Source organism: Gobius niger (assembly GCF_951799975.1).
Source record: "Gobius niger genome assembly, chromosome: 13".
NCBI lineage: Eukaryota > Metazoa > Chordata > Actinopteri > Gobiiformes > Gobiidae > Gobius > Gobius niger.
Genome location: NC_136864.1, coordinates 18,226,585 through 18,238,869, shown reverse-complemented (window position 1 = coordinate 18,238,869; position 12,285 = coordinate 18,226,585). Strand labels below are relative to the sequence as shown.

Below are 12,285 nucleotides of genomic sequence, written 5' to 3'. Positions count from 1 at the left end.
GCATCTTGAGATGTTGACAAAATATTAAAACAAATATTAATACAACAGACTTTGGTTCCAGTGTTGTCTAATAGAATGGTTCTTGTTAAATGCGTATGTATTTCTATAGAACGAGGTGTCCTATGTGTGCATAGTTACCAGTGTTAATTTTGACAACATATTCCAATTTAGTCATTTGACGAAAATGACTAAATTGGTCGAGACCCAGTAAAAAAATACAATATCTTCAATGTTAGTCAAGTATTGGTCAATTAAAATTGCATGTACATTTAGTCAACTGAATTTAATGCAAATTTAGTCGACTCTGCAACCGCACTATGTCAACCAATGCCCACCTCATAAAATACTTATGTGACGTCACATCGGGCCAGTGCCACGGTGTGTCTAAACTAAATTTGAGTAACTTCTGTCTAAACTAGGTGTAAGAAATGTAGCATCACTAAAGTATAAATCAAGTTATCTCAAATTAAAATGAAAAGGCTAAAGTCTAAAAATGGCTGATGGGGCCGACAGTTTGAGAACCTTTGTAATCGAGGAATCCTGCACAGCGAGGAAAAAGGAGAAAACGAGCAACACTGGGAACACAAATTAAATGGGGGTACTTTGGCGCCCCCTACAGAGTGGAAACGAGACGAAAAATTAGACTGAAAAATAAGAAAAATAACACAATCACACAGTTTTTTTTCTTCCAAATAGTTTATTTAACAAAAGCACTAGTATTTCATGACAAGCAGAAAAAAAAGTGGAACAAATATTAGTAATGTCCCATATCACAAAATGAGTAATGAAAAGAATATTTAAACCACACAATGTATTTTTTGTAATAAATTAATCAGCAAAACAAAAGCAGAAAAAACATGCTTGTAATTCGGTGGTGTTTTGGAAATATTGAAACTCCAATACTTAAACACGTGTGTATATAAATATAAAAAACAGCCTGTTGCAGCGATTTAGTTCCATTCCTCTCTGTACTCACTTGAATTCAAGCTTTCAGAGGAATCATTATGACATGTTAAAATTAGACATCAATTTAAAAACATCTGCTTCTGTACAGTGTGCATATTTGATTAAGTGTGTGGTGACGAGGATCCCTGTGTCTCAGTGAGGAGGCGGAGCAGTAAATGTTACTCCAAAAGTGGAATCAGTCATCCATACAAGAGATATGAACAGATTTGGATTGAGCTTTTGTCATACAACTCCTTTAGGCCCTGATGCCATTTTCCAGTACTATTGTCCGACACCAATGCAAGCAGGTTGACTGGACAATGTTGCTACATAGAAGTAGTGAAGTTGCATATATAAACATTTAACACAGACACTGTTATTCGAACTTCTGAAATCCATGGTTGCATGGCTTCCAATTCCTGGACTTTAGGAGAACAGGTTGGATGGATTTGCACAGATGATAAAACATGAATGACTGAGGTATGTTACTGTTGTGAGTTTATAGTTGTGAGATATGGAGGACCAGTCCTGGAAGAACATATTTCTATCTAAATACAAAATGAGGAAATGTATTTTGCTGAAAACAGTTCATGAGTCCATGTTCAAACGTTACTGCCAGCAGTAACGTAATAAACCACTGAAAATTAAACAAACTTTTTTTAACCAGACACTGGCTCTATAAAGAGTGGACTTAGATGATGATTTAAGGAAAACATCCACAATCAAAAATGTAAACAAATTAACAAGATGGCATAGATAAGAACCCAAAGACTAGTGAGTAAAATGACTAAGCAGTGTTTAAGCTTTGTATAGCACTTGGATAAAAGGCAGTTTTCAAACCAGGTAGTAACACACAGTTCCACAGTGCTTGCTCAAAGTAGTCACAGTGCAAGCGAGTACGCAATTTAGCCAATTCAACCTGCAAGAAAAAGTGCCATATTGCATAATGAGTGGCCCTGAGGGCATGTATACCATACATATTAATTCATCTGTCGACTTGGTGCAAAGTAGATAGTAGACAAAGGTTAAGGCTTACGAGTTTCCTGAAAAAGTGTTCACTGAGAAGAGGAATGTGTCCATGGATTGGATGAACAGTGTAGACATAAACTTAAAATAAATCAACCATGACATTTTTACGCTGGCCTTTTTGATTGAGGAGATTAATTCTGATCTAGAAAATAAAATCTAGAAGAGAAAATACATTGATATGTCTGCCCTGCCAGCTGAATTCTCCAGACATAGAATTGACATTTCTGCATTGTGTGTCCATTTAACTATACAGTTATTTTTGAGTTTTAGTGAAACAAGACTAAGAGAAGACTATGATAGGAGGTGGACCAGTTGATAAAAGGAGAAACAGTTTGCTGTTATTGCATAAATTTGCAAATTGCATAAATTTGTATTTCCTGTCTTTGTTTCATTTAGTGAAATGTAAAGGGCCTTTAATTATCCTTTCTTAATATGATGAAATAATAAATGATGTATTACATATTCCTTACATAACACAAGACTCTGTCTAGAGCCAAAAACCAAACTGTGTAAAGAAACACCGGGCACATTCACCTGATCCTGGTACGTGTCCCGCTGCGAGGCTTACAATGGGTCAGAAGGCAGCACAATTTGAGCTTCTCTCCAGAAATGCGAAGACCATAAGACACCACATGCACTGTACTTTGAGACTTGTAGTCATTAAAAATCCAATTTAAGACACACCAACACTCACAGGCAAAGCCTCCTATACTGCCACCCCTAATATAAGGACTACAATTCATCACATAATATTCTGCTGCTAGAAGCATAACAACTCCTCTACTTTAAAAGTTTAAAGCTTATGTACATTTGCATCAGTATTAGACACAATACTACTGTGTATTATGTGCGCGTTTCAAATAATTGATCTAACTTAAACTGGTTTGCAAACAGCTCACCAACAGTGAAGTCTCACCGGCTAAAGGTAATTTGCACTGGGAAAAAAAACAAAAACAAACAAACATGCTTCTAAAATGCAATACAAAATAAAGGAATGTGAAACCACTAAAACAAAATACATAACTTGCAAAGCTATAAAAAACAAAAAGCGTTAGTCGCTGGCTTTGCTGCTAAGAGCTACTATCACAAATCTGCTATTTATGGTAATAAATTGTCTGCAAATACATCCATCAACAAATTAACACAAAACTGTATTTGTGTATACAAAAGGTTTTGTTGTGAACAGGTTGGTTTTAGCTGAAATATGCTTCATCATTCTATCCCTCAACTTCTGTAGCCAATAGAAACTTTTAATAACTTGTATTGAACAAAGAGTCAGTGAGGTATACTGTATTTTTGGTTCAAAAAAAGAAAAAAGGAATCAATTTCTATTGGTTTGTATACATACTGAAGCAATTAAACAAATGACTAATCTGTAATTCAACACTGTTGCTGTCCCTTTCATATTGGTATATATGAATATATGGATATGTATGTATTTATTGAGATATGTAATGCAGCACAGCCCAACTTTCTCAAAGTCAAGAGTAAAATCTAAAAGCACAATTTCACAAGTTCAGACAGCTTCATTCCAACCCATACAGAGATCACCTGACCCATAGTGGTCATGTGTCTGTGTGGAGTGAAGCATGCTCACTCACAGTGCACTGAGTATGTGAATGTGCACGGTTCAACATAGTACGAGGCTAACTCTAACCACAAGATCTGATAGGAGCTGGTCAGGCCCTCCTAATGCTCCAGTGGCGCTGAGCCCTTGTTGCGCCCCAACATGGCGGGCTGAAAGTCGGGGTGGCGGCGGGCGTGCTTGATCAGGTGGTCGCTTCGCATGAACCTCTTGTCGCAGAGGGGGCACTGGAAGCGCTTCTCGCCAGTGTGTGTGCGCGTGTGGCGAGCGAGCTCATCGGAGCGAGCAAACTTCTTCTCACATTCAGGCCATGTGCACGGAAAAGGCCTCTCCCCTGAACCAACGAAGAAAAAAAGTGATTTTAATAAATACTGAACATTATCAAGTAAAATATATATTTATCTAGGTTACATTTTAGTCTAACAAAGACAGTCTTAGCCTACATTCCCAACTCGACATATCAGATAAGGTTCACTGGCACATTAGTTAATAATATCTTGCCATAAACGTTAAACAAGCTTCAAGGACGCTCACTGCAACTTTCTACATCACAAAAAGCCAGTCCACGCCACGTTGTTGTTACAGCACTCCGTGGGCGTTCCCATCAGAGCAGTTTCCTGCCCTTAATCCATTTGCGCCTGCTCAATGACCCTGAACACCAGAATTTACACACATTTTCAGCCAAAACGTGACAGCGTAAAACCGCGGAGGGGTCGCCGATAGCAGATCCGAGTCGGGCCCTTCCTCACAGCATGCAACAGTTGGGGACTGCTCTGGCACCGCGTAATTACGCAAATCAAAACGCTGCAATAGCATTATTACAACAGGACGTTATCAGTATTTGCAAACCAGTATAGAACTAGCTCTGCATGGGAAAGGGCTCACGCGCTCATCACACCAAACTGTTCTCGGGCGTTAAGGTTTCGTCTTACGTTCATTTCATATGCAAATCCAGTGCGGAGGAAGCCCTTCGTCACAGGGTTCATCGTCCAGCCCAGTTCTTTGTTAGTTTACTTCTTTGTCGCTCTTCCTAAAGGGAACTTTTCTAATCGTTTCTCTTTGTTGCCTCACAAAACGCACCATATCGGCCAAATATAGCTAGACAGGCACGTGCAAAAACGCTCTGGATGATTTACATTTAAGAGCAGAAGAAAGATCGAGTGGAACTTGTGGTGGAAGTAAAGAACAACGTGGTGTCTTTCTTGTTTCTTTCTTCCACGACTTGGGGTTGAAGGGGGGGTCAAATAATAATGTAGGCCAATACCAGAGGTGTTGAGGCATTAGGAACCCGGATCATTACATCGTGCTCGGTTAATAATGGGATTACGCGGGCACACTTTGCCAGTAGAGCTGCTGGGTAATTCATGAGAAAGGGTTACCTGTGTGGGTCCGGATGTGCGCCTTCAGGTGGGACGACTTCCCGTAAACCCTGTCGCATCCCTCGTAAGTGCATTGGTGTCGCTTGACCGGGGACCGCGGGGCCCCCACGCCTCCTGTCCCCACCCCCCGCGGCGGGTGCTGCTGTCCCGGAATCGGGGTGGCGGAGGGGGTCATGGTAGGGGTAGTCGGGTCGGACAACGTGGTGTAGCCGCTCTCGCCTCCGCACGAGGAGTTGCTGCTCTCCGAGTAGGCCGACATGGGACGGAACTTGCCGTGTAGGTCGGTGAGAATGCCCGCGACAGCCATAATGTTCGCACCCTCCAGTCGCAGCGTGTCGCGCACTTCCCTGTCCTCGCTCGAACCCTCATCCCCGGGGAGAGGGCCCACCACGGCGGCCTGGCCACTGGGCGCCACCGGTGTGGGTCTGTGCAGCACGGGGCCGCTGGATATCGACACCAGGCACTCTGCAGCGAAGTAGTCAGACGAAGCAGAAAAAGACATTATCTCCCCGTTTCAATCGCTGAAATACCCGATTATCCGGCAGGAGGGGCTTAGCTCGACCTCGTTTTCAACAAACTCAACGAAAGAACCCCGTCCAGTCGAGTTTGTTATCGCCATACAGCGCGGCCAGATACAGAAAGATCTAACCCAAAGAAAACAAAACACAACTTTGAGGATTTCGACGTAAAATACAACTAAGCTTTGATCCCCCGAGTAAACACGCGTCCGCTCACAGACTGACGGTTCATTGTGTCTGAGAAAAGCCGGTCAAACCTACGCCCCCTGGTCCGGACCGGAGGGGCGTTCACGGCCTGCCCACAACCTACATTCTGTTCAACGTTCGTGTGACGAAGCGCAGCTATTAAAGTAATTAGGCGTAATTTTATTGATAAGATGTGATGATACAACCACATGATTCCCCTTTAAGGATTTAGCGATTTTACTGGTGAACTATACGCGGATAATGCCCATCTATAACAACTTAGTTTGTTAACGGCTTTATAAAGAAGAACGTTGGAGTCGATATACGTTAATGTAACTGTTGTATCGCACGCACAGCCCAAACATGGAGGTATTCAATCATGCTAAACAACACCGCCCCAGTGTGACTCATTATTAAGAATAGTAAAAGCGTCCCGCCGGTCGGGAAATGGTCTTGTCCCAGGTTAGTGAAGGCAGCGTAAACCAGCAACACAACGTGACTGACGTCTCGCACGGGCGTGGTGGACCGCGGCGGGTACAGCGTGGAGAGGGTGGAAAGTAGGTGGTGGCAGTAGCCGCTTAGCCGGGGTAATGATGGGGGAAGGTTCCGAGGATAAAAGCCGTGCTACGTAATTTAGCGCTGCTCCCAAAAGTAGGCCGAACTGTGGCTCAAACTGCCCAGGAGAGAGATCATGTTTTGTAGGACTCTCTTCTTCGTCTCATCAAAAAAGTTTATTTCTTCATAACTCGGCGGGCAAAGAGGCCATCCTTCAACATTATGTAGGCTACTTAAAACTCGATTCTGCTGATGATGCTTGATAATGAGCAGCCTGAGATACCACTGTTAATTTCGTCCACTAAAATATTTAGTCTTAACTTTAGTCAAAGTGATATTTGTGCAACTAAAATTGGACTAAAACTAAATTAAAACTTTCTCATGAGACTAAAACTATGACTAAAATGTCCAGATATTTTAGTCGACTAAAATAAGACTAAATAAAAATGAAAGGGAGAGACTAAAATCATCCAAACTTCTATTGAACGCCTGAAAGAGCCTCAGATCATGTAAATTCTCTGCTAAAGGATCAGCTCTGAGCTTTGTCCATATGGAGCAGCTCCATTAAGCAGAGGAACCAGATTAAGTATGATTATATTGAATATTATCAATGCAAAGTCGACTAAATGTACTTGCAATTTTAGTCGACTAAAACTAGACTAAAATTGAAGATATTTTTTTTGACTAAAACTAAACTAAAATCGAATTACATTTTCGTCAAAAGACTAAAACTAAATAAAAATATGTTGTCAAAATTAACACTGTGAGATACATTTACAGCTGAACCAGAGTCGCCACCAGGCCAGTTTCTCGCTCTGTTTGGGCCCCTATGTTCAGGGGGCCCCTATTTGTCAATACAATGAAGTGGAGTTTGTACCAGATTCAGATAATCCACAAAAAGCCATAATCTGTTTAATATGCAGGTGTTTTATTAGAACTTTGATTGAAAATAAACAGGACACTTTGAATTTAACACAACAGGAATTACTTAAAGGGGCAAGATGCAAGTTGGCCATTTTGAACTCACTACTGCCACCTCAGGTCATACATGTAACTGCACCTTCTATACTAAGCTCGTGCATGACGGCAATTCGGACCCGAAGTAACAACTTTTTGAGTGACAGTGCAGGATTTTACAGGCAGTTGTGGTGAACAGGTCTGGGCTCATTCTACACCTTAGGACAGGACTGGAACATGTAGGGGAGGAAAATACATCATTTTTAAACTCCTTATAGTCCCTATCAACTACTACATCAACACTACCAGGCACTACCCTTATCTCTTTTATTAAATGACACTAGATAATCATCTATGTACAGTGTGGGGATCATTATTAATTTATTTGTTTTAGCAAATATTTAACAGCTCTAGTGCGCACGTTGAGGTAGAGATAAAATGCAAATGGGCTTAGAATAAAGCTTATGATTAAATGATATCGGACATGACTAACATGTAGATATTTTGATGGCACTTTTACTGATGAACATAAAAATGATCATGAAAAAAGTGTTCATTGATGGTATTTTGACTTAACTTAATTAAATGCAAACTTGCTACATATTTTTTGTCATAAATATTAGAAATATTGATTTAGAAAAAATACCTAGCAGTGTTATGTGTTGATACTTTAAATTAGTTCATAATAAACTGCATTAAACCTCTCAATACACTTCCGTTCTTATATTTATGCATGGTAGAGGACTAGAGTTCCTGGAGGATGTGATTGGACCGCTCAGTGTTTGTAGCTTCACCCTGGAGGTATTTCCTGATTGGTCAACATGAGGAGTATAGGTCACTTTAGGAGCCCTCGTACAAGTGCGGTCATTCAGGCTGAGAACAGAGCGTGGTTTTCATCTGTTGCATGTGCTGCCAGCTCGGCCCGTGGAACTCAGGGTCTCCATAGTCATGTTCTTATTCTTTTATAATATTTTTTCACTTGCTTTATGCTTACTCCAATTTCAAGGTGAGTGACAGCAGATGTTTAAATTAATGTATCAATTCATTCATTGCAGATTGACAAGTGGTTATAGATATACCATATTCACAAACTTTATTTATTCTTTGTGACCTGTTGTTACCCAGTTGCTGATTGTATTCAAGCTGGAACAGATGTCTGTGATTCAAGTTGCTCAGGTGATACATTGATTGTGTATTTACAGTGTATTGCACATTTGCTTGTTTAATAAATTGCCCTGTGCTTTATACCTCTCAGGGGTTCCTGCCTCTGACGGGCACCCTCAGATCGGGCTGCGATTCACTTACAGATATCGCACCATGATCTCCAGCTCTCTTCAAGGCTCCGGCTCCGGGAGGAACGGACTCGCCTTGGACTGTGAGGTGGATTTAGATGTGGTCTCCAAATGTCACTTAATGATGCAGGTCAGCTTTTTCTGCTTCTAATCAATTAAAAAAACAAAATTCAAAATCTAGAATTGTAAATTATTTATTGTCTGCCATATGTGAAACTACATGCAAAAAGCAAAACAAGTCTATACAAGTTGTAGAGATAGAAATGTATTTGACTCCACCTTTATAGATCGATTATTACAACTTAATGGAAAAGTTATATCAACTGTTTTTTATGTTTCATTTACAGATCAGAAACCCACAAATCAAGCGTCTTTCCACTCAGAGAGAGCACTTGGTTCAGAGTTTGAAGAGTCTAAGGTAGTACACAGTTATTACTAATGATTAGAACAAAACAGCATCCTTGCTTTGTCTTGCACAGATAATTACTGAGCCTGTTCTTTTTATCTGAACGTGATCCGGTTCAGAGGCTGCGCTCGTCTGTGGTCGGGTCTCGAGGGGCTCATCTGCTGTTTTTGTTTCCAGGGAGTCGTTGGAGAGAGCGCGCCTCAAGTTCTCCCTGCGGGGGGGCAGGGTCACGGCCCTCTGTCTGCAGGAGGGGGAGCAGGTGTGGGTCCGCAACATTCAGAGAGCTGTTCTGAGCATGCTCCAGACTTCAGCCACAGCCGCTATGTACACGTTACAGAACGAGGTGAGGGGCAATGAGTTTTAAAGTCTAGGGCTGCATAATGAACTGCTATGGAAAGAGTGAGCAAAAAAAATTAGGCAGCACAATATTCTACACAAACAAAAACACATCCTGCTTTCATAGACGTCGGTTTGGTATGAGAAACAATTAAACAATTACTGGTCAATGGTTGCGCAACTAAAAGAGTCATAACAGTTTATTTCTTGTTTGTTTTCGAAATGTTTTTATTTTTTAACTGGTAGGCTTAATTGCACAGCGCAGGGTAAAGGGGTTGGAAAGCGTGGAGAGACATGCAGCAAATTGTCAGAGCCGGGATTCGAACCCACAACACACATGGTGCATGGTGGCAGCATTATCCACCAGACTAGACCACAGGTAGGCAAGTTTGCTTAGTGGAGGACCAATTTGTAGAAAGACCAAGGGATGAACCTATTTAAGAAAAAGTAAAGCACCAAAAACTTAAAACTTGAAAATGTACTCTCTGATTTGTGTAATGATATTTCTCAAAATCATCCTGAGGTTCAATGCAGGGGGGACGGTTTTGGCCCCCGGGTCTCACCCTGGACTAGACTATAGGCTGCACCATTTTGCGAAAGTGTTGACCTAGTTTCAGGTTATTATTATTATTAAGTGAAACAAAAACTGACATGAAGTTCAATGTCTTTTCTGACTCAAGGTGAACTAAGACGATTTCTTTCTTTTTTTACAAACCACCTGGTCTTGCGTTTTGATGTCACGTAAGTAATAATATATATATATAACATTTTTTTGTCAAATCCCTCCTTCCCAGATCTGAGCAACTAATCAGAGTCTAGTATCCTCCCACATTGACCAATGAGACGAGCTTTTCCTGTGAACCAGCCGGTCAGGTCCAATCAGGAGGGAAGGCAGAGGGAGCTTGATCGCTTACTTTTGACAATTCTTTTCCTGCACTCCTGGTTTTGCAAACAAAGAAGGGCTCACTCTTTCACTCTATCTCTCCTCACTTTGCACACATACAGACTATCACTTTAAGTCACAACATAAATATGGCAAATTTGTTCGACCCAATCCCTGACAAACCATTAAACATTGTGTTTTCCGATTGCTTACATTTCTCAAAGGCAATGAGCTGCCTTCTGGATCAAATTATTACTACAGATTGTGGAATGATTGCAACTTGTTTTATGATGATTCATGGATTTGTTTATATTGTTCCAGACTGACGTACATGGAACGTGCTCGAGCAGGTATGAGAGACGTGGACCTGTTGTACTAAAGACCCGGGATTTAAACCAGTGCCAACAGTCAAGACTGGCAAACCTCTGGCCTCGCTCCGTCCCCATGGCTGACGAGACAGTGAGTGTTACCTAATTCTCATTTTATGGAAGCTAAATCAAAGCCACACTGCGAAACAATTCAATCAGTAAATAGAATAAAATACAAGCATTTGACTGTAAGTGACTATAATGTTCCGCCGTGTGGCTTTATAGTCACTGCGTGTCGTTGCATTGCGTGCCTTGAAAACAGAAGTTATAAAATGTTGACACAGCAGGAGGATGTCCGTTTGTGTTTCTTCCCAAGGCCCTGCAGGCAGAGCTCCAGTGTGTTCAACGCCGCGGGCCCACGATGATGGAGGAGGTGAACTGTACCGAAAGTGTCACCATGGCGATGATGTCCAGAAACACAGGGCGAGTCAAAACCCAGACAGTGTCCACCCTGATCCTGCTCAGAGCCCAACCCGCGATCACAGCGTCGGCCTCAGGTCAGTTGTACAAATAATAAACAAGTAGAAATATACAGTGGGTACAGAATGTTTTCAGACCTCTTTTAATCATTTCAAGTTAGAAATTCCAATCCTATACATTTACTTTCTATTGGTACGAACTCTAACAATTTTACACAAAAAAGTAGACGTTTAAAAAGTTGGAGTATTCAGACCCTATACAATGTGTAATACAGAAAAAAATGATTGACTCGTATTTGTCATTTATTTTAGGCTTTAGTGTGCTCACGGATTTGCAATTCGAGAACGAGGCTTCTGCAAGAACCAAAGCGTCGACCTCTGATGCCGCTCACACAGTCAGGACGTTATGCGGCCTCAGTGACCAACGGCTGGTAAACCTCACATAAGACCGGCACCGTTTTCACTGCAATATGTACACTGTCAGCCTGTTAGCATAGTCGCTTAAGTCAGTGGTTGTCTGTGTAAGCTTGTCATCATCATAGATAAAGTTTCTTGAGTCATCATTTCTACTCTGCCATTGGCTTCTCTCAACCTGTTGTTCAACAGTAGCCTTTGAATAAAGAAGGATGGGACTAGGACTGAGCCCACTGGTCTCTGTACAGTCCACCTGTGGTCCGAATTCTTTTGTGTTACTGACAAAGCTTCTTGGATGAGAGGATGAAATGTCCTATACCTGTACTTCAACTGCAGAGATGATGACTCAAGAACCTTTTTTCTTGGATAAGTCAGTGGTTCTCAAACAAGATATGTGGCCTTCCCCGTATCATCAACCTACCTAAATTGGACTAAAATGGACTAAATAGGGTACCACCTGATAAAGCTGAGAGTGTTTGAAAACATTTTTTTTCTTGTTTTATTCTACTCTCTAAACACTGCTTCATCTTTAGACATTATAGTCCTCAGCCAATGTGAAGGCTTTTTACAACCATTATGTTTAAAGACATCTTTATTTGGGTTCCTAAAATGTTTTTTCTCACGCCAATTATTCTAGCACTTATCTGTTGAAGTTGTAATGTAAACGAAAGCTGAGAAAATGCAGACAGTCTAAAGATAGTTTAAAGTAACAGAAGGTACAACAGACTCATCGCCAGCAACAACAGCGCATTTAGCCAGCGCTGTCTGTTTTCAAACCGCCCTGTCGACACTTCAGTCCTGTTGGAGATTTAGTCTAAAGTAGCCTTGGCCAGACCACTGTTGGCTTGTTTGTGTTTGTCCGTCATGCTTTGACTTCCCCTGAGGCAGAGCTGCGAACGGGCCAGTGATTTTATGCCCTTCACACAAAGAAGGTTGGTCTGAACTGTTCTGGCAGACTTTATCATGGTCTGTTTACTTTGAGCAAGGCTTAAAAAGTGCCATTTGTCTGTGAT

At 41.3% G+C, this 12,285-nt stretch overlaps 2 protein-coding genes across 2 annotated transcripts in view; one reads left to right on the top strand and one right to left on the bottom strand.

The window, feature by feature from the left end:
• Positions 1–768: 768 nt before the first annotated feature.
• Positions 769–5,721, bottom strand: LOC306972475 (Krueppel-like factor 9). The gene is made up of 2 exons (XM_079569098.1): positions 4,939–5,721; positions 769–3,893 (listed from the first exon to the last, which is right to left on the bottom strand). The coding sequence occupies exons 1-2, from the start codon at positions 5,438–5,440 to the stop codon at positions 3,664–3,666; spliced, it is 732 nt and encodes a 243-aa protein (XP_079425224.1). The 5' UTR covers positions 5,441–5,721; the 3' UTR covers positions 769–3,663.
• A 2,577-nt stretch (positions 5,722–8,298) lies between these two features.
• LOC306972185 (uncharacterized protein) overlaps positions 8,299–12,285 on the top strand; it is a 32,297-nt gene continuing 28,310 nt past the window's right edge. Inside the window, exons 1-7 of the mRNA XM_079568705.1 lie at positions 8,299–8,330; positions 8,410–8,576; positions 8,794–8,864; positions 9,030–9,195; positions 10,393–10,530; positions 10,756–10,936; positions 11,171–11,289. Coding sequence (XP_079424831.1) covers positions 8,472–8,576; positions 8,794–8,864; positions 9,030–9,195; positions 10,393–10,530; positions 10,756–10,936; positions 11,171–11,289 — 780 coding nt within the window. The 5' untranslated portion in view covers positions 8,299–8,330; positions 8,410–8,471. The remainder of the gene's footprint in view (positions 8,331–8,409; positions 8,577–8,793; positions 8,865–9,029; positions 9,196–10,392; positions 10,531–10,755; positions 10,937–11,170; positions 11,290–12,285) is intronic.

Bases quoted from the DNA above. Each gene is read 5' to 3' on its own strand.
- LOC306972475 (XM_079569098.1), bottom strand. From the start codon at position 5,440: ATGTCTTTTTCTGCTTCGTCTGACTACTTCGCTGCAGAGTGCCTGGTG. The intron at 3,894-4,938 runs GTAACCCTTTCT...TCGTTGGTTCAG, and splicing joins GCACATCCGGACCCACACAG to GGGAGAGGCCTTTTCCGTGC.